At 40.7% G+C, this 21,435-nt stretch overlaps 1 protein-coding gene and 1 long non-coding RNA gene across 11 annotated transcripts in view; one reads left to right on the forward strand and one right to left on the reverse strand.

Annotated features, from left to right (window-relative positions):
* The window catches only part of CCDC62 (coiled-coil domain containing 62), a 44,214-nt gene extending 25,371 nt beyond the window's left edge, over window positions 1-18,843 (reverse strand). For 4 of the 10 annotated variants that reach the window (XR_003516982.1, XR_003516981.1, XM_027576551.1 and 1 more), the window contains exons 1-8: window positions 17,865-17,918; window positions 16,485-16,677; window positions 14,049-14,215; window positions 11,773-11,874; window positions 8,448-8,619; window positions 5,304-5,405; window positions 537-625; window positions 80-195 (exon numbers count right to left, since the gene is read on the reverse strand). Coding sequence is in view for 8 of the 10 variants with exons in the window: in XM_027576551.1 (XP_027432352.1) it covers window positions 80-195; window positions 537-625; window positions 5,304-5,405; window positions 8,448-8,619; window positions 11,773-11,874; window positions 14,049-14,215; window positions 16,485-16,677; window positions 17,865-17,909 (986 nt within the window). In the remaining 2 variants the exon portion in view is untranslated. Of the gene's footprint in view, window positions 1-79; window positions 196-536; window positions 626-5,303; window positions 5,406-8,447; window positions 8,620-11,772; window positions 11,875-14,048; window positions 14,216-16,484; window positions 16,678-17,864; window positions 17,919-18,648 lie in introns of those variants that run through there. The other 6 variants (XM_027576548.1, XM_027576550.1, XM_027576549.1 and 3 more) reach the window with 6 other exon arrangements.
* A 106-nt stretch (window positions 18,844-18,949) lies between these two features.
* LOC113913085 lies at window positions 18,950-21,420 on the forward strand. Its single transcript, XR_003517084.1, has 3 exons — window positions 18,950-19,191; window positions 21,068-21,152; window positions 21,287-21,420. It is a non-coding gene; the product is annotated as an uncharacterized LOC113913085 (long non-coding RNA).
* Window positions 21,421-21,435: the final 15 nt, after the last annotated feature.

Raw genomic sequence — 21,435 nt, forward strand, 5'->3', positions numbered from 1 at the left:
CCATAGTAAGTACTTCATAAATAGATTGAATGATAAAATAAAATACAAGATCATACTAATAGCATCTTGCTAAGATTACCTGGACTCCAGAACCTTTGATTCCTCCATCTTTGAGTCATATATCTGTATTAATTCCTGAGAATTTTCCACATTAAAATTAAGAAACTGCAGATCACTCTGTTGTTTTACATAAATCTGCCGTAGATATTGATAAATCAATAAGATGTGACAACAAAACTATAATGAGCCAACATTCAAATGCTAAAACAGATCAGACAGTGATAGAGAAATATGCTAAATATGTTTGCTTTTATTTTTCCTATGTTAGCACTCGGATTCGTTAGTATAACTAGTTTCCAAACCTTTCATTACCATAAGCAAGACCCTATCAGCTATGCTAAATATTATATACCTTTAATGTAGTTAGGATTCCAAAAGCACCATAAACAAAAATCGACAGACACACACTTTTCCTAATTTGATGTTTGTTTATAAATGCTTCCCAAATAGTAAGAACAGTATAACTGGGGACATACCTGTCTCAGATTATGCAGTTCTGCATTTGTACGTTCTTGCTTTGACTTTGCAATATCAAGTAACTCATCTTTCCTTTTTTCTCTCTCTGCTATTTAAGAACAATTATTATTAAAGTATTTTTCATCAGCCATATCAACACAAACCTTTTCATTTCCAAAAATTTAATGTTCCAGTAACTTGTTTTCCCCTTGTTCCTGAACTTAAAGTTTACAAAATGCATGGCTGGGAAGAGCTTTAATCTGTGATTCTGACTAGATCTTTCACCAAATTTGAAAATTTTCACAATATAATTAATGCTGAGTCAAAAAAGGATTCAGAATTGTATCAACTGTATGATCAAATCACACTGTATGTTTGTATACACAAACACACAGGAAAAGTCTGAGAGCAAATACACATAAGTATTTAAAGAAACTTTTTTTAGATGTGAGGATTAATGACAATTATTTTCCTCTGTTTTTAAGGGGGGGGTGGCATGATAAAATATATATTACTCTTTAATTTTTTTCACATTACATGAGTAACTTATGAATGCATTTTCATTGTAAAAACCCAAACAACATATTACCTCTATCAACAGAAAAAAAAATGAACATTACAAGGTATAAAAAAAAAATCATGATTTTTACCAGTATGCAAGTCAGTCTGACATAATCTCACAATCAGGCCCTTCCTATATATTGTTACTGACCAAAGACCAAAGATATTTGTGTCTATGAAGTGCCCACATAGCAGATAAACTTGCCCAGCATTCCTTTAAAGATTTTCTTTTTTTTTTAAGATTTTATTTATTTATTTGAGAGAAAGAATGAGAGAGAGAGAGCACATGAGAGGGGAGAGGGTCAGAGGGAGAAGCAGACTCCCTCCCGAGCAGGGAGCCTGATGCGGGACTCGATCCTGGGACTCCAGGATCATGACCTGAGCCGAACGCAGTCGCTTAACCAACTGAGCCACCCAGGCGCCCATAGATTTTCTACCTCTTGAAAACTCTTCACCTGATAGGTAATTAAGATTCCGAGTTCTCTTGAATACACATAGTTATACACTCAATTTTTCTCAAATAGAGAGCAAAGATAATTTTTTTTTTTAAATCTTCATTCTTTTACAAAGATCATCAATGTTTTGCTGAAACACGGATATGCCACTAACTAGAGTTAGGGCACGAGAAAGCCATATTCTAAAAACAGTTTCAGAACTTGGTAGATGAGAACCCAGAGGAGGGAAAGAATCTAAAGTGCTGTACAGGAGCGCCTGGGTGGCTCAGTCATTAAGCATCTGCCTTTGGCTCAGGTCATGGTCCTGAGGTCCTGGGATTGAGCCCCGCATCGGGCTCCCTGCTCGGCGGGAAGCCTGCTTCTCTCTCTCCCACTCCCCCACCCCCCTCTCGCTGTGTCTCTCTCTGTCAAATACATGAATAAAATCTTTAAAAAAAATAAAGTGCTGTACAAGGGCTAATATCAGAAAAAAAACATTAATATTATTCTTAATGAGAAAGTGATTCACACAGAAGTGAGAAATCAACAATAAATGCTTAAGAAAAACATCAGTATCTTTATAAGAAGTTCATGCTAAATGTATAAAATAACGCTCTACATGAATCAATTTTAAGAAAATCTGATGCAATCTAAATAAAAATTTATATCTATGGTTCTTTCATAAAACACTTTTTTTACATGTCATTTTTCTCATGGATGAAAAAGGATAAAAATTTTTATTATTACTTTACATCTGGACATCGCATAAAACACTTAAGGACAAAGGCATGCACTTTGCTATAGACTGCAACTCCACTAGACTGCTGTTCTGCAGTGTTTGTCTGTGGTCAGGGGACCAAGGAGAGGAAAGAGTGACAGGGGTCTGTGCACAGCACCCTCTCTCCTCCCCAACGTGTTTCACGCTCAGCCTTTCAGATGCGGGTCTGTAATAGCACCTTGCTTTCAAAGGTAATCCTTGTGCACAGAATCGAAAATGTGAAGACAAGCACAGTGAACCTGGCCAAGTGGCCAGGTTTAAACTACTACGTCTTTTCTATTCAATTTTGAATTTATTTCTTTGCATTACATGAGTCAATACCATAATGAAAGCATATAAATGTAATGGATTTGCATTATTTATGTAGAGTTGCATCTAACTTATGAATTCGATCATAAGCACAAAGAAAAAAATAATAAAAGGAATCACAGCTACTTTAACAGTAGAAGCAATACCCACAAGGCATCTGTGACTCTTTCCTGATCTCACTTCCACCCCACCTCTCGTATTAACAGCACTGCGACACGCTGGGTGCAAATCCTAGTGTGTAGAGATACTTGTTTTGAATTCAGTATGGCCCCTAAACAAAAGCCAACTACTTTATTTGGAGTTCAAGGATAATTTTGTTTATTTTTTAAAGATTTTATTTTTAAGTAATCTCTACACCCCACGTGGGGCTCAAACTCAGGACCCCAAGATCAAGAGTCATATACTCCACCCACAGAGCCAGCCAGGCACCCCTCAAGGGTAATTTTAAATATATCTGAATTTTGCCTTAATCCCTGACTTTAGAATAATCTATTATTGCATAGGAGGCAACTCCACTGGAAATATAAATGTTTTCCTAGATGAGATACTTTTCTACATGGCTGGGTTTAGCTGAGAAATCCAAGTGGAGTGGGTCCACCTATTTTCACAAAGTGGTCAGAGGAAACAAAGAGGTACTGGACTCCACTGCTCACTGCCTGAGCAAGGAGCCTAAACAAGACAGCACAGGGAAAGGCGCCTGGAAGTCTGCAGCTGCCACAGTCTGGCCAAGGCTCTGCCTTTCACTGCCTGAGAGAACTGAGGCACTCACTCGCTCCCATGGGGCCTCATTTACAGGACCATCAGGACCCCAGAAATGTGAACTGGTATTCTCGCTTTATTTGCAAACTTCTTATAAGCAGTTATGTACAAACAAATGAAACATGTCTCTAAGCTTATGTGAAAAACTTCATCTTCAATGAGAGGGAAAAAGTTTTGAACTTAACATAAAAGTGTAATTTTAAGACATCTTCTAGCTTCCAATAAAATGTGTTCATTTTCAGCCAGAGCACCTGACAGCATATTATCATGTTAAGCCTTTTAAAATTATTTTTAGGCTTAATTCACTTTTATAACTTAAACATACAAAAATTGTTTTGAGACAGTGGTATGAGTAGAAAAGATGTTTAAGAAATCAGCTTAGGGGGCGCCTGGGTGACTCAGTTGGTTAAGTGTTCAACTCTTGGTTTCAGCTTGGGTCATGATCTCATGGATTCTGGGACTGAGCCCCTCATGGGGCTCCGATCCCAACAGGGAGTCTACTTGAAGATTCTCTCCCTCTGCCCCTCCCGACTCATGCGCTCACTCCCTCTCAAATAAATAAATCTTTAAAAAAAAAAAAAGAAATCAGCTTAGGAAATGATAAAAAAAAATTATTTCACAAAATGGATTTTTTAAAGATTTTATTTATTTGAGAAAAAGAGCACGCGACCACAAGCAGGGGGAGCGACAGGCAGAGGGAGAAGCAGGCTCCCTGCAGAACAGGGAACCTGATGCAGAGCTCGATCCCAGAACCGTGGGATCATGACCTGAGTTGAAGGCAGACGTTTAACCGACTGAGCCACCCAGGCATCCCAAGCCTAAAAATAAATGGATTTTCTGTGGGCCTAGGAGTTTCTTAGCAACTAGCAGAGTTCCAAAACTCTGATCCAAAGATTGTTTGTAAATCAACTGTAAAGCTTCAAATATACATATATGTTTTTATATATATTTACATATGTATATTTATTAATAGATTAACTTTGAAAGAGCAATCCTAGAAATAACAGAAATAGTGACCTCTGATGGTAGAAAACTGCATTTCCCCATCCTTACCATATGACATGAAAATTAAGAATTCCATTTTATGTGAAAAAATGTTAATAATGCATTTTGCCCTTTAGCTTATAGAAATGTATTCTCCTCCTAGAAGGAAGGGAATTGAGGGTATATATAACTAGATGCCAAAAATGTCAATTTATTTAATTCTGTTTGGAATTTCACCTCCAAATCTATGATTTTCCTCATACTAAATACAAAGCCTAATAAAATTTGGCTGGCAGGGACAGAGATAAGATCTATACATCAGTGATTCTCAACCAGCAACAGAGAGGGAGAGGTCTGAACTAGTGGAAACTAGTGGGGCGTATAGGGGACGGTGTGGGAGAATGTGGCTGGGGAGATGGAATGCAATTTTTATGTTTATCTGGAAGGGGGCCTAAGGCAAACTACTGATAAATTTGCTATTTTTAATTATGAAAAATTCATCCTTAACGTTATCACTTCAGGTTCACGCTGATATAACAAAACACATGTGCATTTTTCCAACTGTAATCACAGGCGATCTATTTGCAAAACTGGAAAATTGAATTTCTAATTTTTACCTAGTATTTGCAAAAGTATAAACATCCTTCCTTCTTTGATTCATCAAATCCTTTCTTAATGGATTTTTAAGCACATGTATCACGATTTTAGTGAAAAGTATAGTCATATACTCAAGCTAGAAGAGAGGGAAGGTAGCTCCTTATTTTAGAGAAGAGGAAACAGGGTTAACTGGGAGGCATGATGACAACTTTAATATTCCCTGCCTGGTCCCTCCTGGTCCAAGTGTATTTAAAAAGTTACTATTTTGAGAGAGGTGTAATTCCTTTAATCTATCATAGTTGTACCACAGAAAGTTTAGGCTACAAAGAACTATTCAATCACTTAAATTAATTATCTATTTTTACCAGTAAAAACCAATTCATCATGCAGGCAACTTTTCTCTTGCTTGAGACGAATGATCTCTTCTCGTTGTTCATTATTTTCTGTTGTCTTTTCATTTAGATCCTCTTCACAAATAGAAGAAAACAAAAGTCCTTGAATAAATACTATTTGCTAGAAGAAAATACACTGTGAGTACCTCTCATGCCCTTGGCACCCTTTCCAATTAATGTGAAGTCCCGTCGGAGCTGCAGCCAACATATATCTAAGCCTCGCTGCATCCCTGGCAATGACCTTGTCAGGCTTCCCTATCCCTGACTGGTCTCTCTGCTCAAACCATGCCTCTCCTGCTACAGCCTATTGCCCAGAGAGCAATAAGGGCATTTTTTTTTTTTGAAGTAGTGGGGCTCAAACACACAACCCCAAGGTCAAGAGTCACATTTTCTTCCGACTCAGCCAGCCAGGCACACCAGGGCAATCTTTTAAAAGTAAAAAATCTGTGGGGCGCTTCGGTGGCTCAGTCGGTTAAGCGTTTGCCTTCGGCTCAGGTCAGGATCCCAGGGTCTTGGGATCGAGTTCCGCATCGGGCTCTTTGCTCAGTGGGGAGTCTGCTTCTCCCTCTGCCTGATCCCCCTGCTTGTACTTGTGCTCTCTCTCTGATAAATAAATAAAATCTTAAGAAAAAAAAGTAAAAGATCTGCTCATGTCACTCTTCTCCTAAAAGCCCTCCTAACTCCCTTAGGATGAAATCCAAATCACTACCCTAAGCCCTGAATGGCCTGGTTTGGCCTATCACTCTCCCCCTTCTTTTGTTCTGTTCCTTGAACATGTCCCAACCTCAAAACCCACTCAGGGCTTGTGCATTTGCTGTTCCTCCTGCCTGGAAGGCTCTGGGCCCAGATCTTCATGTGGCTAGTTCTTCCCACCATCCAAGTTTCTCTCAAATGTTCTCCTCAAAGTCACCTTCCCAGTCCACCCAAACTGAGTTGATTCCCCTGTCCATTACCTTGTTGTCCTTTAAAGAGATAACAGAGTCTGTCCCTGCTGTCAAGGGGTGTATAGTGTGATTACGGTTTTATAGCTGAAGCTACAAATGTAGACAAAGCACATGATTTGCCACAAGTCAGGGCATCATAAGAAAAAGATTTTAGGGGCACCTGGGTGGCTCAGTCATCAGCGTCTGCCTTTGGCTCGGGTCATGGTCCCAGGGTCCTGAGACTGAGCCCCACATTGGGCTCCCTGCTCTGCGGGAGGCCTGCTTCTCCCTCTCCCACTCCCCCTGCTTGGGTTCCCCCTCTTGCTGTGTCTCTGTCAAATGAATAAATGAAATCTTTAAAAAATAATAATAAGATTTTAGAAGGCTGAGTCTTTTAAATTGACCACAATAAACTTTCACAATTTCAACAGCAACTCACTGGCACAGGGTGTAGGAGTGTTGAAAATCCTGACTCCATCCTGTTCATGTCCGTGCAATGACCTCCCTCACGCCCACGTGCTCCAGGCCCTTTGGAGGCTAATGTGTGCCCTGAATGGAATTCGGGAAGGCTTATTCTGATCTTCCCTCTAGTGCACAGATGGCACCACTGTAGATGACCACCCTCTGACCTCACCAGAAAGCCCCCTGTTCTATAAAAGCCGTGGATTAAGGTCTGGAATTTGCGGAGAGTAGTTATGTAGCACCAAGGTCGTGGTCTACCTGACCCCCCATCAGTACGTTACCCTGAATAAAACTCCATGTAAATGGTATGGAGTGACTTCCTTTGCTTTTCAGTCTCAAAGTGCCTTCCCGGTCTGGCAAGTACTCTACTGTCCCTCCTCCACCTTCTAACAATGAGGCACCCCACTATGGACAGAGGTGAGAGTAACTTCCACCAAAACATGGCTTTGTCATTCTAAGGCTGCTTGTTGCATAGTGGGAGTCTGTCTGTGTGTCTAACACGATGACCAATGACTCTGCCCCAGGGAGGGGAAAGGCCACAGAAAAGTGGGCCTACCTCCATGCCCTCTGTAGGCAAATGTCAGCTCTTACTCCACCACCTACCTCCACATTCACATAAATAGGACTAACCTATTTGGTATACCTAGCCTCCCCTTCTTTATAAAACTTTAAGTAACATTACTTAGAAGGAAATGAATCACTGAGTTACTCTGAGAACAAAAATAGAAAAGGAGAACGCAAAAGGAATTTTCAAAAATAAAACATGCGTCAAAAAGCTACCCTGGCAGATTGTGTTGTTAGTGGCAATCCTTCATCCCTCCCTGCATTCCTCCCAGAGGGACAGATATTTCTCCACTGCCTGACTTTGGGCTCAGCCACATGATGCTTTAGCCAACAGAGGGAGGGTGTGTCGGGTTCTTGCATGTTTCTGCTTCTATTTTTCATCTAATTATCTATCTATCTATTTTAAGTAAGCTCCACACACAACTTTGGGCTCCAACTCACGATCCTGAGATCAAGAGTTGCATGCCCTCCCAACTGAGCCAGCCAGGTACCCCTGCTTCTTCTCTTATATTTCTGCCTTCGGGGATGCCTGAGTGGCTCGGTCATTAAGCGTCTGCCTTCGGCTCAGGTCATGATCCTGGAGTCCCGGGATCGAGTCCCATATCAGGCTCCCTGCTCAGCGGGGAGTCTGCTTCTCCCTCTGACCCTCCCCCCTCTCATGCTCTCTCTCTCTCTCTCAAATAAATAAATAAATAAAATCTTAAAAAAAAAAAAAAAGTTTCTGCCTTAACCGTGGTGAAAAGTGCCCAGGCCAGCTTACTGGTGAGAAATGAGACATGGGAAGCAGAATTGCCCCAGAAGAGCAGCTCAGCTGGGCCCAACCGGGATAAGCCAATCCCCGTCAGGCTGATACCTGAGCTTATCAGATGCTTCTGGGTGCATACTATCAAGATGTTGTTGCTGGTTGTTATGAAGCATAAATTAACAATAACTAACCGGTACAGCAAAGGCAATTTATTTTAAAAATATAACGCATTATACAGTTTCCTCCAAATCTGTTATTTACCTTATAACATGAATACTGCAGCATAATTCTGTATAAATGAAATGAACATTTCACGGTAGGATCTAAGGCCAGCAACAGACCTCTCAATCACAAGATGAAGTGAACCCAAATGAAGAAGTATGTGCCCAAGATGAAATGCTTGAATTGATGTCTCTTTCTTACCTTTCAGTTTATTGACTTCAATTTTAAGTGTCTTCAATTTCTGCTTGTAATCTTGCTTCTCTTTCACAATACAAGTCTCCACCATCTTCGCGTCACGCAAGGCATGCTCTAACAGTTTAAATTTTCCTGAGCAGTCTGCAATGTGATTGACGGCCTCAATAATATCTTTGTCCTAAGAACCAAATTTGAAGACTGTTCTGTAAGATTTTTTTTAAAGGGTTTTATTTTTATTTTTTTAAAGATTTATTTATTTAAGAAAGCGAGAATGCGAGAGAGAGAGAGTACATGAGAGGGGGGCGGGTTAGAGGGAGAAGCAGGCTCCCCGCCGAGCAGGGAGCCTGATGCGGGACTTGATTCTGGGACTCCAGGATCATGACCTGAGCTGAAGGCAGTCACCCAACCAACCGAGCCACCCAGGCGCTCCTGTTCTGTAAGATTTTTAAGTTTCAACTAATCAGGGGTGCCTGAGTGGCTCAGTCGTTAAGTGTCTGCCTTCGGCTCAGGTCATGATCCCAAGGTCCTGGGATTGCACCCCACATCAGACTCCCTGCTCCTCAGGAAGCCTGCTTCTCCCTCTCCCACTCCCCCTGCTTGTGTTCCCTCTCTCGTTGTGTCTCTGTCAAATGAATAAATAAAAAAATCTTAAAAAAAAAGTTTCAACTAATCAGTGTAAGATCTCACTTGTTAAGATCCCACCATGTGCCAGATTTCATTCTAGACACTTTATTGTCGTTAATTAACGTAATCTCACAGCAACTCTCTGAGCCGGTACTACTGTTGTCCCCATGTGACAAGCAAGTCAATAGTAAAAAGCCCAGTTCTGCAACTAGTTAGGGATGGAGCTCCAATTTGCACCTAGCCAGCTGGCCCCTGCAACCACGCATGAACCACCACAGCTTACTGTTTCAGAAAGTTTATAACCACGATGTGATTACTTAAGAGACTATAATTGCAGTAGGAGAGCTGGTGGCCCTTGGAGGGGGGCTTACTCTCTGCACTACAGATAAATCCCATGGGCCTCTCTCCTCTACCCCTTTGTTCCAGCTTGTTAAAATGGCAGACTCCAAGACATTATTCCCAAACTACCCAAATCAGACCTCTTATTGTTGAGGTGGTTGTTTTAATTACAAAAAAAGGTATTTGCTTGTGGAAAATTCAAACGATACCTAGAAGTATAAAAATATTAAGTAAGGGGCGCCTGGGTGGCTCAGTTGGTTAAGCAACTGCCTTCGGCTCAGGTCATGATCTCAGGGTCCTGGGATCGAGCCCTGCATCGGGCTCCCTGCTCTGCAGGAGGCCTGCCTTCTCCCTTTTCCACTCTCCCTGTTTGTGTTCCCTCTCTCGCTGTCTCTGTGTCAAATAAATAAATAAAGTCTTTAAAAATATATATATAAAGTAAAAGTTCCCCTCCCCCACTCACATGGAATAACTATTATTATAATAGCTATAATATAGAATAGTTATTAGTAACAGGTTTTCCTCCTGCTTAAGGACAAGTGTTTCTGCTACAGCACCATATATGCATTCCTGAAGATGCTCATGGTCTGCACATCTCACACCAGGAAGATTTTATGGGAAAATAAGGGTTGGCAGATCAATGGAACTTCATGATTAGACTGGTAGCAAAAAGCAACAGGCCCATTTAAGTATGCAAACAGTTCAGCAAAAGCCAGCGCCGACACACCAGTCAGTCTTTTCCAGCATCTTCATTAGCACTCACAGCCTCACCAGGACTTTGCCACAACGGAAACCAGAGTAGTTGTTAAAGCCACTAAATTGGTCACTATTTGACTAAAGACAATTCCGCAGACTTTAATATTTTCTCTTCAATTTTAAGAAAGCTTGCCCGTGACCACTTTAAAACATTAAAATGCAGGGAAAAAGCACATATGAACTAGCATGAGGGTCCCATTATGCCTAAATCATTCCCTATTCACCAGCTGCCAAACACATGTTATAGCAGAAGAGACTGTCAGTCAATCACTAATCATGACATGGTAGTGGCTCTAGCAACTGCTGGACTGCTAACAGTTTTTCTCTCCATTAAAAAAGAAAAACAAAGAAACATTAACAAGCAATCTGATTATCAATGACATTGTGAGAACTAACACTGGATACCTTGGAAGAAAACAAGTTAATCCAGACATGCTAAACCATGTAATGAGCCTTTGGAGACAGAGACCAAAAGTGGAGTCCTTTCTCCTCTCTCAGTGTCTTGGGGACATCATTTTAAACTTGTTTCCAACATTTCTAAAATGAGTCTTATTTTAAAGATTCATTTATTTATTTGAGAAAGAGAGCGCGCACAGGCATGCACAAGTAGGGGGAGGGGCAGAGGGAGAGATTCTTCAAGCAGACTCCCCACTGAGCCTAAAGCCTGATGTGGGGCTCAACCCCATGACCCATGAAATCATGACCTCAGCCAAAATCAAGAGTCAGACACTCAACTGACTGAGCCACCCAGGCGCCCCCTTTTTAAGATTTTTTTATTTTTGGGGGGGTGCCTGGGTGGCTCAGTCGTTAAGCATCTGCCTTCAGCTCAGGTCATGATCCCAGAGTCCTGGGATCGAGCCCCACATCCAGCTCCCTGCTCAGCGGGGAGCCTGCTTCTCCCTCTCCTCCTGCTTGTGTTCCCTCTCTCGCTGTGTCTCTCTCTGTTAAATAAATAAAATCTTTAACAAAAAAAAAAGATTTTTAAGTAATCTCTACCCTCAATGTGGGGCTGGAACACAAACCCCAAGATCAAGAGTCACATGCTCCACTAAGCCAGCCAGGTGCCCCTAAAATGAGAATTTTACTTTTTAAGATTTTATTTACTTATTTGACAGAGAGAGAGAGAGAAAGAGAAAGAGAGAGCATAAGCAGGGGGAGCAGCAGAAGGAGAGGGAGAACCAGGCTCTCCGCTGAGCAGGGAGCTGGAGGCGGGGCCCAATCCCAGGATCCTGAGATCATGACCTGATCCGAAGGCAGACACTTAACTGAGCCACCCAGGTGCCCCTATTTTCTTTTATTTTTTTAAAGATTCTATTTATTTATTTGAGAGTGAGTGAAAGTGAGAAAGATCACAGAAGGAGAGGGAGCTGAGCAGACAGCCTGATGTGGGACCCGATCCTAAGACCCTGGGATCATGACTTGAGCCAAAGGTAGATGCCCAACCAACTGAGCCACCCAGGGGCCCCCCTAAAATGAGAATTTTAAAAGAGACAGCAACATTGGTAGCTCTACCATCTCATTGCAATGGGACTTAAGTAAGATAATGTATGTGACCATACTTTATAAAGTACCAAGTGCCCTGACAAATGAAGCTATTATTATTTTGAATTACCTTTAGCTTTATCATTGTAGTGAGAGCCTGTTCTCGAGCTTGTAATTGTCCTACCTGGGCAGAAAGTTCCACTAATGTGTTGCTGAGATTTTCGTTTCTAGCCTACAAGGGAACAACACATAAAATACTATATTGAGTCATTTAAAAGCTTTCATTATTAGCATTAGCCGCAGTCTGTGCTCATTCTGTTTTGTTTGCTCTTTAACTTTTATTTAGCAACAAAGTGGGCCAAGTAATCAAAAAAAAATTTTTTTTAAAAATCAAAAAAAAATACAAATCTTTCTCTCCATTACCTCTAGCATCCTCTCAATGCTTATGTTTGCCTTCCTGAATCATATTGGTTATGCTTATAAATGTCTATTTCCCAATCTCTCTTATGTATAATTCTAGGTTGGCAAAAAAGAAAATGAATGAAAATTGGATTAGTAAGAGACTTCCTTTGCTGAAATAAAGTAGCATTAGTGAACTTCTATGCGCATATATGTGTGTGTGTGTGTATAATTTTTACTCTACATTGAAAGACCTTCACTTCATATTGGGGTATTCCCATTTATCAGGTTTTTGGGGGGTTTCTTGTTTTTTTTTTAACCCCAGAACTACATGATGTATTTATTGGTTGGAAAAAAAGAATAATGAGATTTTTAAATGGTATCTCCATGAAGGAAGTTTAAATACATGCTACGAAGTAAAAGAAGCCAATCTGAAAAAGGTACATACTATACGATTCCAACTATAGGACATTCTGGAAAAGACACAACTATGGAAATGGTAAAAAGGTCAGTGGTTCCAGAGCGGGGTGGAAGGATGGAGCACAGGATTTTTAAGGCAGTGAAACTATTCTGTACAATACTACAATGGTGGATACATGTCATTACACATCTGTCAAAACCCACAGAATATATAACACCAATAGTGAACCCCAATGTAAACTATGACTTTGGGTGACAATGATGTGTTAACAGATTCACTGATTATAACAAATGTACTACCGGGGTGCAGAACGTCCATAGTAGGGGAGACTGCGTTTGGTGGTGGAGGCAGGGGGTATAGGAGAAATTTATGCATTCTACTCTGTTTTGCTGTGAACATAAAACTGCTCTAAGAAATAAATCTTATTAATAAAAAAAAATCCTCCTGCTATGAACTGAATTGCATCCCCCCAAAACGCGTACGTTGAAGCCCTAACCTCCAATATGGTATTATTTGGAGATGCTCCTTTGAGAGATAATTAGGTGTAAAAGAGGTCATGAGTGGGGCCCTCATGATGGGATTAGAACCCTTGTAAGAAAAGACACCAGAGATCTTGCTCATTCTCTCTCATACATTTCTTTTTTTTTTTTTTTTTTAAAGTAAGCTCTATGCCCTATGTGGGGCTTGAACTCATGACCCCAAGAACAAGCGTCACATGCCTCACCGACTGAGTCAGCCAAGCACCCCCTACATTTTTATTTTTTAATTCAACATATCAATAGAATAGCTTTTACTTATTTTATAGCTAGAAACTGTCTAGAATAATAATCTGAAAGAATAAACAAGGCATTATCATTATGAAACAAGCATAATACAAATGCTATAACAAAAATATGGTTCTCTGTGCCTCTCATAAAACATGAGTTCAAAAAATATCTGATGACCAGTTAGAACTGAAAAGTGAGGGGCGCCTGGGTGGCTCAGTCGTTAAGCATCTGCCTTTGGCTCAGGTCATGATCGCAGGGTCCTGGGATCGAGCCCCACATTGGGCTCCCTGCTCAGTGGGAAGCCTGCTTCTCCCTCTCCCGCTCCCCATGCTTGTGTTCCCTCTCTCGCTGTCTCTCTCTGTCAAATAAATAAAATCTTTAAAAAAAAAAAAACCTGAAAAGTGAAAAATCAGTCTTACAAATTTTATTCCCCATATGCTACTAACATGATGTAGATCCTGTTTATCGTATCAGATAAGGCACATTTAGAAAGCATCATGTGAAGCTACCAAAATTTGATGCTATTCATCTGAGACTTTGAGAAAGGCTTTCTAAAATAACCCATTGTTGATAAAGTGACAGATGCTCCTCGACCAAATGGGCTGACAGTCAGAAAAGGTGGTAATGAAGTTTATCTCCCAGACAACTCAGCACTGTGCAGCCAACCAAAGCCATACAGTGAGCACGAAACTATGGTGGCAGATGGACAGATCGACTTTCATACACACACATACATTTTAATGGAAACATTTAAATCTAATTTCTCAATACCTGAAACAAAATTTGGGCTAGAGAAGCTTATCACAAAATAAAACCAACCTCAAGGTCTTCAGAGAGGAGAGAGGAATGGGTTGCCTTTTGAGCCATTTCCTGAAGCTGTAGCTGAGTCTTCTGAAGAACCGTTTGGCATTCAATCTGATTAGATTCAAGGGTTTTTACCTTCTTTGTGAGTGACCTGATTATTTCAGTTCTTTTATGTAGTTCACCTGAGGGAAATTTCATCAATAACTACCTTTTGATCAGATCTGAAGTTTAAAATGCATTTTCAAACACACAATTAAAAGGTTAAGTGTGCTAAAAATTTTTTTAAAGGATAATTCTTTTTAAAGAATGTATTATGGAATCCACAATACTGGATAGTATAGAAACAGAATAGTCAGCAACCCAGAAGCCCCATGGATGTCATTTCCTAAACACAATGTCTCCAATTCCCACCTTCCCAACCACTGTCCTGATCTTAATCATTTGCCTGCTTTTTAATTATAGTGTTACCACCCTATGACCACATTCCTAAAACACAGTTTGATTTGAACTGTATATAATTGGGATTATACTCTTGAGTTCTTCCCTTCACATTTTTCTACCTAAGATAACCGAGATTTATCCACATTGTTGTATGTGACTGGTGTTTGTGCACTGTTGTTGCTACATAATATCCCATTATATGATTATGCCAAATAGTATTTACTACTATTGGTAGCCACTTCAGTTGTTTCCATTTTGCAGCTATTATGAACAATGTTGCTCTGAATATTCTTAAATGTGTATCTCGGTGTAATTTTGCAAGAGTTTTTGTAGAGCCTTGCTACTCAAATGGGGTCCTTGAGCCAGCAGCATTGACATCACCTGGTAATTTGTTAGAAATACAGACTCAGGCCCCAGACCTGTTGTATCATAATCTACATATTAATAAGATCCTTAGGTCATTTACTTGTACTCTGACCCATGGGTATATTCCTAGAAGTGGAAATGCGGGGCCATGAGCTATGTATATCTTTAACTTTACTAGATACTGTCAAATGATTTTCCAAGTAGTTGTCCCAAACTGACACTCCCACCAGCAGTGAATGAGTCTTCCCTTGGCTCCAAAATACCTGCTACCTTTATATATACCTGATATCTTTACCAATACCTGATCATTTTTGCTGGTCTGATAAGTGTAAATGGTATCTCATTACGGTTTTAATTTGCATTTCCCTAGTCACTAATGAGAATGACAATCTTTTTTTCTAAGTAGGCTCCACGCTGGGCTTGGAGCTCCAACACAAGACTTGAACTCATGACCCTGAGATCAAGACCTGAGCTGAAATCAAGTTAGATGCTTAACCGACTGAGCCACCCAGGCGCCCCTCAAGTTTCTTATTTTAAGGGGCGCCTGGGTGGCTCAGTTGGTTAAGTTTCTTATTTTAAAACCAGATACTGTTGGCTATATGCAATGTCATCTTCATCTTTAACATATCTGTGTAAGATATATTACATCTAATGTGCAATCAAATCAAACATGATGCGTATGTGTGTGTGGCTGGGTATGGTCAGAGTAAAATCAAATGATCATCAAAGAAATGGAAAATTATGCATATTCAGTTTGTCATGTTTACAGAATCCTTTGGGTAACAGAAGATAAAAAAAGGAGGTGCAATATAGTTATCTATTAAACAGATCTAGTGTTTTCCCTTCTAATACAGTCTGGCATTGATGTAGTGTCACTAGAACATTCAGACCTCAGGGCAGCACTAAAGGGATGACAGAATTAAAATATGGTACAAAGAAAATTTTTGCAAGCCATTTTTGAGACTGCTATATTTTTAAAAGGTGACTGTTTTAGATACTTAAGATCAAGTTCAACACTAAAAATTTAAAATCTTTGAGTCAGTTCAACAGAAATGGCTAGTCCTGTGGCATTTCTATTCATATTCTAGCTCAAAACTAATTTCATTCAGATTCACTCTTGACACTTTAGATTAATTGGAGCTCTCTCTCCAGCACCCTCTCTACACTTAAACTGTCTGCCCAACTTCAATTCACATTGTGTTTGTTCAATTGTGAGTGTTCATAAAGGCTTCCTATCTTCAATTAAACTAAACTCTAGGGCAGCGGGGATTGTGTTGAGATATTCTATCTCTTATCTTTCCTGTGGGCCCCGCTTTTTTCCCCTAATGTATTTAATATTTAAATACATTTGTGTCTCAGGTGCCTGGGTGGTGGTCGGTTGAGCATCTGACTCTTGTTTTAAGTTCAGGTCATGATCCTGGGTTCCTGGGACTGAGCTCTGCATTGTGCTCCATGCTCAGCAAGGAGTCTGCTTGGGGATTCTCTACTTCTCCCTCTGCCCCCCTCCCTGCTCACATGTGCGTGCGCGCTCTCTCAAATAAAAATATTTATTTTAAAATAAATACATTTGTGTCTAACCCATGAACCCTTTGAATATGTTGGCATGCAGAGATATATAACAGATACTGCTAATGTATTTCTGACCCTCTAATTTGCTGCAACGTTCTTCCAAAGTCAACACTTTCTGCCGATCCTCTTCCCATGAAAGAAGTTGTCTCTGATGTACTGCAACCATATCATTGAGCTCTTTATCGCGGTCTTTTAATTCTCCAATAAGCAGCTGCAGCTCTTTCCGTTGTTTCTCGATAGTGGAAATCTCAACTTCTGACCCGATGTTCTAAACAGAGAAAGTGGTTTTACATCAAAATAAAACTAATCAATAACATAAATGAGCTGAAGCATTTTTTTCCAAATAATTGTATCTTCTTTTGCTGCCAATTCAAGACAGTTGAATTATTTTTTATTCACTGCTTATAACATGGCATCAAAATTATGTATATTTAAAATGAGTTCATGCCTACCTACCGCGCACTCTGCCTCTATAATTTTGTCATACCAAACATGCCACTCTTAAAAAGTGGGACCGTTTGTAAAACCTTCATTGGCTAATCACAAATAAACTCATTTTGGCATTTTTGTCTTTGCTGTCAACCCATTCCTTGTATCAGTCAACAATATTACCCCACACTTTGCCCCAGCAATTCTGGTTCAATCAAGTAAAGGAAAACATGAAATAATCACTGTTTGAATGTAAATAATTCTCATAACATCTAGGGCATATACTCAATCTACCAAGAACAATGTAATATTGTGATTGGTCCAAACTCAACACACCTGTTTATAAAGGAAAATTTTCAAACACACACAGAAGGGAATTGTACAATAAACTCTCTTATGTTCAGTACCTAAGTTCTACCATTATCAAGATTCTACCACATCTGTTTCAATTTTCCTTTCTCTTTTTGTTGTTTAAAAAACTCTTACATATTTTGGCATGCATCTCTAAAAATGAACATTTTTCATATCACCATGATGTCATTTCATACCTAATAAAATTATCTACAGTAATTCCCTTTATGCATATGTCATTTTAAAGACTAGATCGTGAAGCTGGTCTGACCTAAATGTGAATCCAGAATTAATCACTTGAGTGGCTCTATAACATTGCACAAATTACTTAACCTCTCTAAGCCTTGGTTTCCTCACCTGTAAAATGGTAATAACACTTTAACTTCTTAGTTCTGTGGATTAAGCACGATAAACTGTGTAAAGCACTCCACATTACTTGGCACAGGGTAAGCACTCAACAAACATTAGCTATCATTTTTTTTTTAAGGAAAAATTTTAAGATACCAACTTAAATACGTGAAAGGGATAGTTTTTCCAAACATTACCTATTATTGATTGTGAAGCACATTTTGAAATATGGTACTGCCCCATCCATGAAATAAAAGAACTGAAAGTATTACTTCAAGAATTCTACCTTAAAAAAAATTTTTTTAATTAAAAAAAAAAGAATTCTACCTTAAAACTAGTAGTTAAAACTTCACGAGGCCCATTTTGTATCATTACTGCTTTCTGAAAAATAAGGTTTGTCAATAAATAATGACGAATGAATTACAGTTACTAGTAACTAAACACAGAAAGTGGAATTTGGATCAAGTGATTCCAAATCACAAGATTTAAATTCTGTCTTTGGTAAACCATTCGTTAATTCATTGATTCACTGAACAAGTATTTGCTGAGCGCCAAGTGTGGCTGGGGATGCAGTAATGAGCGCGCCGACAAGGAGCACATATTGTAGGATAGGAAAACAGGCAATTCGCCAAACATGCCAAAAAAAAAAAAAAAAAAGCTCATTTCACCGTACTGATGAATGCAAAGCTCACTTTTCTTCGTACACTCATAAATGCAAAGCTCGCTTTCAACGCTTTCTAGTAAAACGGAGTTACGAGAGTGCTCGTCCCCTCGCAGGTTACCGTGAAAGAAATTAAGGACAGGAAGCGAGGCGGCGCACAGAAAGGCAGCTCTCCAAACGCCCAGGTGTCGTTTAAAAAGTGAGCACCTGGTCACTCGCCGCCCGTCTCGGCGCCTGGGCCGGATGTCGTTCTTACTAAAGTAAGGGACCAGATACGACGCTCCGCTTCTCCTCTTCGTACTGTGTATCTATCGTTTTACATTTTTAAGCAGAAACCGTTCCTTAAAAACCACCCGGGTTCGGCCAGAGTGCTCCCCGTCCCGCGAGGCTCGCTGTCCACTCGCACCCGGACGCTCCAGCGGAGACGCTGAGCCGGCGGCGGCCGCTCACCTGGCGCCCGACGAGGAAGGTCGCCGAAGGGTTCATGGGCGCTTCCTCCGCCCCCGGAGAAAGTCGGTGAGCGCAGCGTCACCTTACAAACGCCATAGGCGCGCCTGCCCGGAGCGGGGGGCGAGCCCCGAACCCCGGAGCCCCGCGCCCTCGGGCGGTCCGAGTAAGCACCCAAACCGCCCGCCCAGAGGAACGCGCCCGCCGGCCCCGCCTACGGCGTCCCCGAGGGACCATCCCGGCTCTCGCGAGACCTCAGGTGCGCCCTCCTCGCTCTCGCGCGTGCAGGTCGGGGGCTGCAGGCTCCGGGAAGGTTGATGTGCGGTTGAGGTCCACCAGCCACCGTCCGCGAAGAACCGGTTCTTCGCCGTTAGCCAGCGAACGAGGAAGCAAATTAAAGGCCGTTTCTGCCCCCGTCACCCCAGTTTTGACAGTTGAGCTGCTCACGTCTTTCCCGGTCTTGAAAGCCGCTGTGTACACCGGGCACTGAGAACGGTACCTGGCCCGTTCACACGAATACCTGGACGGACGCAGACGCCAGCCCCGGTAGTTAGCAGCTGCTGGCCATCCTAGCACACAGCTCGAAACTACGAATCACATATTGAGGAGGGGGTGGGGGGGTGGGGTGGGGTGGGGGTGTATATGTGTGTGTGTGTGTTTTGTTTGATTCTAGATGAAGCTTTTGAATAGCAATGAGAACTTAGGCACTTGGTCATGACAAAATCTACCACATTCTGGGATGAATCTAAGCTTTTTCTCGTGTTAGCTCAGTCACCCTGCTTCCTTTCACTTGTTATACAGGAACTGAACTATGAAAAAAATAATACATTTAACCCCTGATCTCCCATCCCCTACTGTTTAACCCATAACATGGCATTAATGGCAAGACAGATTACAAAAAATGGTGATAGTATTTCAGCTTTACTTTTTGATTGACTATGAATGAGCAAAGCATGTCCTTGTGTTCATAAAGGATAATCTGAAAAATGGAAAATTTAAATGTCTTGCTTTGAGGCTTTACTGATTGAGTGGCATTTGCCTCCTTGGGATAGGATTGTTGAGGAGAGCCAACAAGACAATGTCTAAGATCTAAAATCGGGAAAGCAAATTCTGACTAGTTAAAAGCATCCTATCAGTAGATGACTGTACAATTAAATCTTGGTGGAATGAGAAAGATAAAAAGGAATGTGGTTGAATGTCAACTTACCAGTTAAGGAGCATTTCAATTCAGGTTTCCCAAATTTCACCATTGTTAAAATACGGCGTTTTTCTACCAGGCAACCACATACCTAAAACTCTCTAAAAGTATATGTACAGGGGTGCCTGGCCAACTGGGTGGAACTGCTACACTTGATCTCGGGGTCCTGAGTTGGAACCCACATCGGGCGTAGAGATTACTTAAAAAAATAATGTAAGGGGCGCCTGGATGGCTCAGAGGGTTAAGAGCCCAACTTTGGCTCAGGTCATGATCTCAGGATCCAGAGCTCCCTGTTGGGCTTCTTGCTCATCGGGGAGTCTCCTTGTTCCTCTGCCCCTCCCTCACCCTACCCCATGCACTCTGAAATAAAATCTTTTAAATATATATATATATATAGTATACTTTATGTACAGAAAATAGTAAGAAATGAGGCTCATTTTATGGGATTATGTTTGTAAGTAAATTCAGTGTGGTAAGAGTATGATGACTAGTTGCATATCAAAAACCTCAGTATTTTAAGTTCACTCACTCCCACAGGTTTTCTTTAAAATAGAAAAGAGAGACGCCTGGGTGGCTCAGTCAGTTGAGCATCCCACTCTTGATTTTAGCTCAGGTCATTTTCTCGAGATCAGCCCCACCTAGGACTGGCTGCACACTGGCCATGGAACCTGCTTAGGACTCTCTCTCGCTCTGCCCCTCCCCTCCTCAACAAAATAAAACAGCAAAGACCTTCAAAGATATCTTTTAAAAATACATAAAATGTTTTATGAAAGCTCCAAGCAGGGGTACCTGGTGGCTCAAAGTCTGCCTTCAGCTCGGGTCATGATCCCAGGGTCCTGGATTCGAGCCCCACATCAGGCTCAGTGGAGAGCCTACTTCTCCCTCTCTCTCTGTCCCCACCCCATGCACTTGCAAGCTCTCAAATAAATAAATAAATAAATCTTAAAGAAAAAAAAGACAGCCCCAAGCATTATACTGCATCTGATTTTACACTCAGTCTAACCGATGAACTAAACAGACTCATTCCTGTCTCCCTACCTTACTTCCTAAGTAATTTAGAAAATAACAAAAACAGGATCTAAATGGTAGACTTCATCTTTAAAATTGCAATTTATCAAATTTTTAACTAAGTGTAAGAAAGCTACCTTGTATCTTTTTTTTTAAGATTTATGGGGCTCCTGGGGTGCACAGTCATTAAGCATCCAACTCTTGGTTTTGGCTCAGGTCGTGATCTTAGGGTCCGGAGATGGAGTCCTGCCAGCTTAACTGCGGCAAATCGTTTACGATTATGATATAAGGCTGTTTAAAGGTTAGTACTCTTTTTGCTAAAAATACTAGACTGCAAAAACATTTACATAATAAAGAGAATGTATGAATTAAAGTCAATCCTTGAATTTAGCACATTTTAATCAGATTAAACTAATGCTCCATTTTAAATTTCAGGTCAAAGAAAAAGATTCACACATGTTATACACAAGGACAATTTTAATCCTCCATTATCCTGCAGTAACATCCACTGCTGGCTTTATATGGATTAAAACTGCATTTGCCAAGAACTGTGAACACTGAGAATCTTTACATGAAGTCACATA

Source organism: Zalophus californianus, chromosome 14 (genome assembly GCF_009762305.2).
Source record: "Zalophus californianus isolate mZalCal1 chromosome 14, mZalCal1.pri.v2, whole genome shotgun sequence".
NCBI lineage: Eukaryota > Metazoa > Chordata > Mammalia > Carnivora > Otariidae > Zalophus > Zalophus californianus.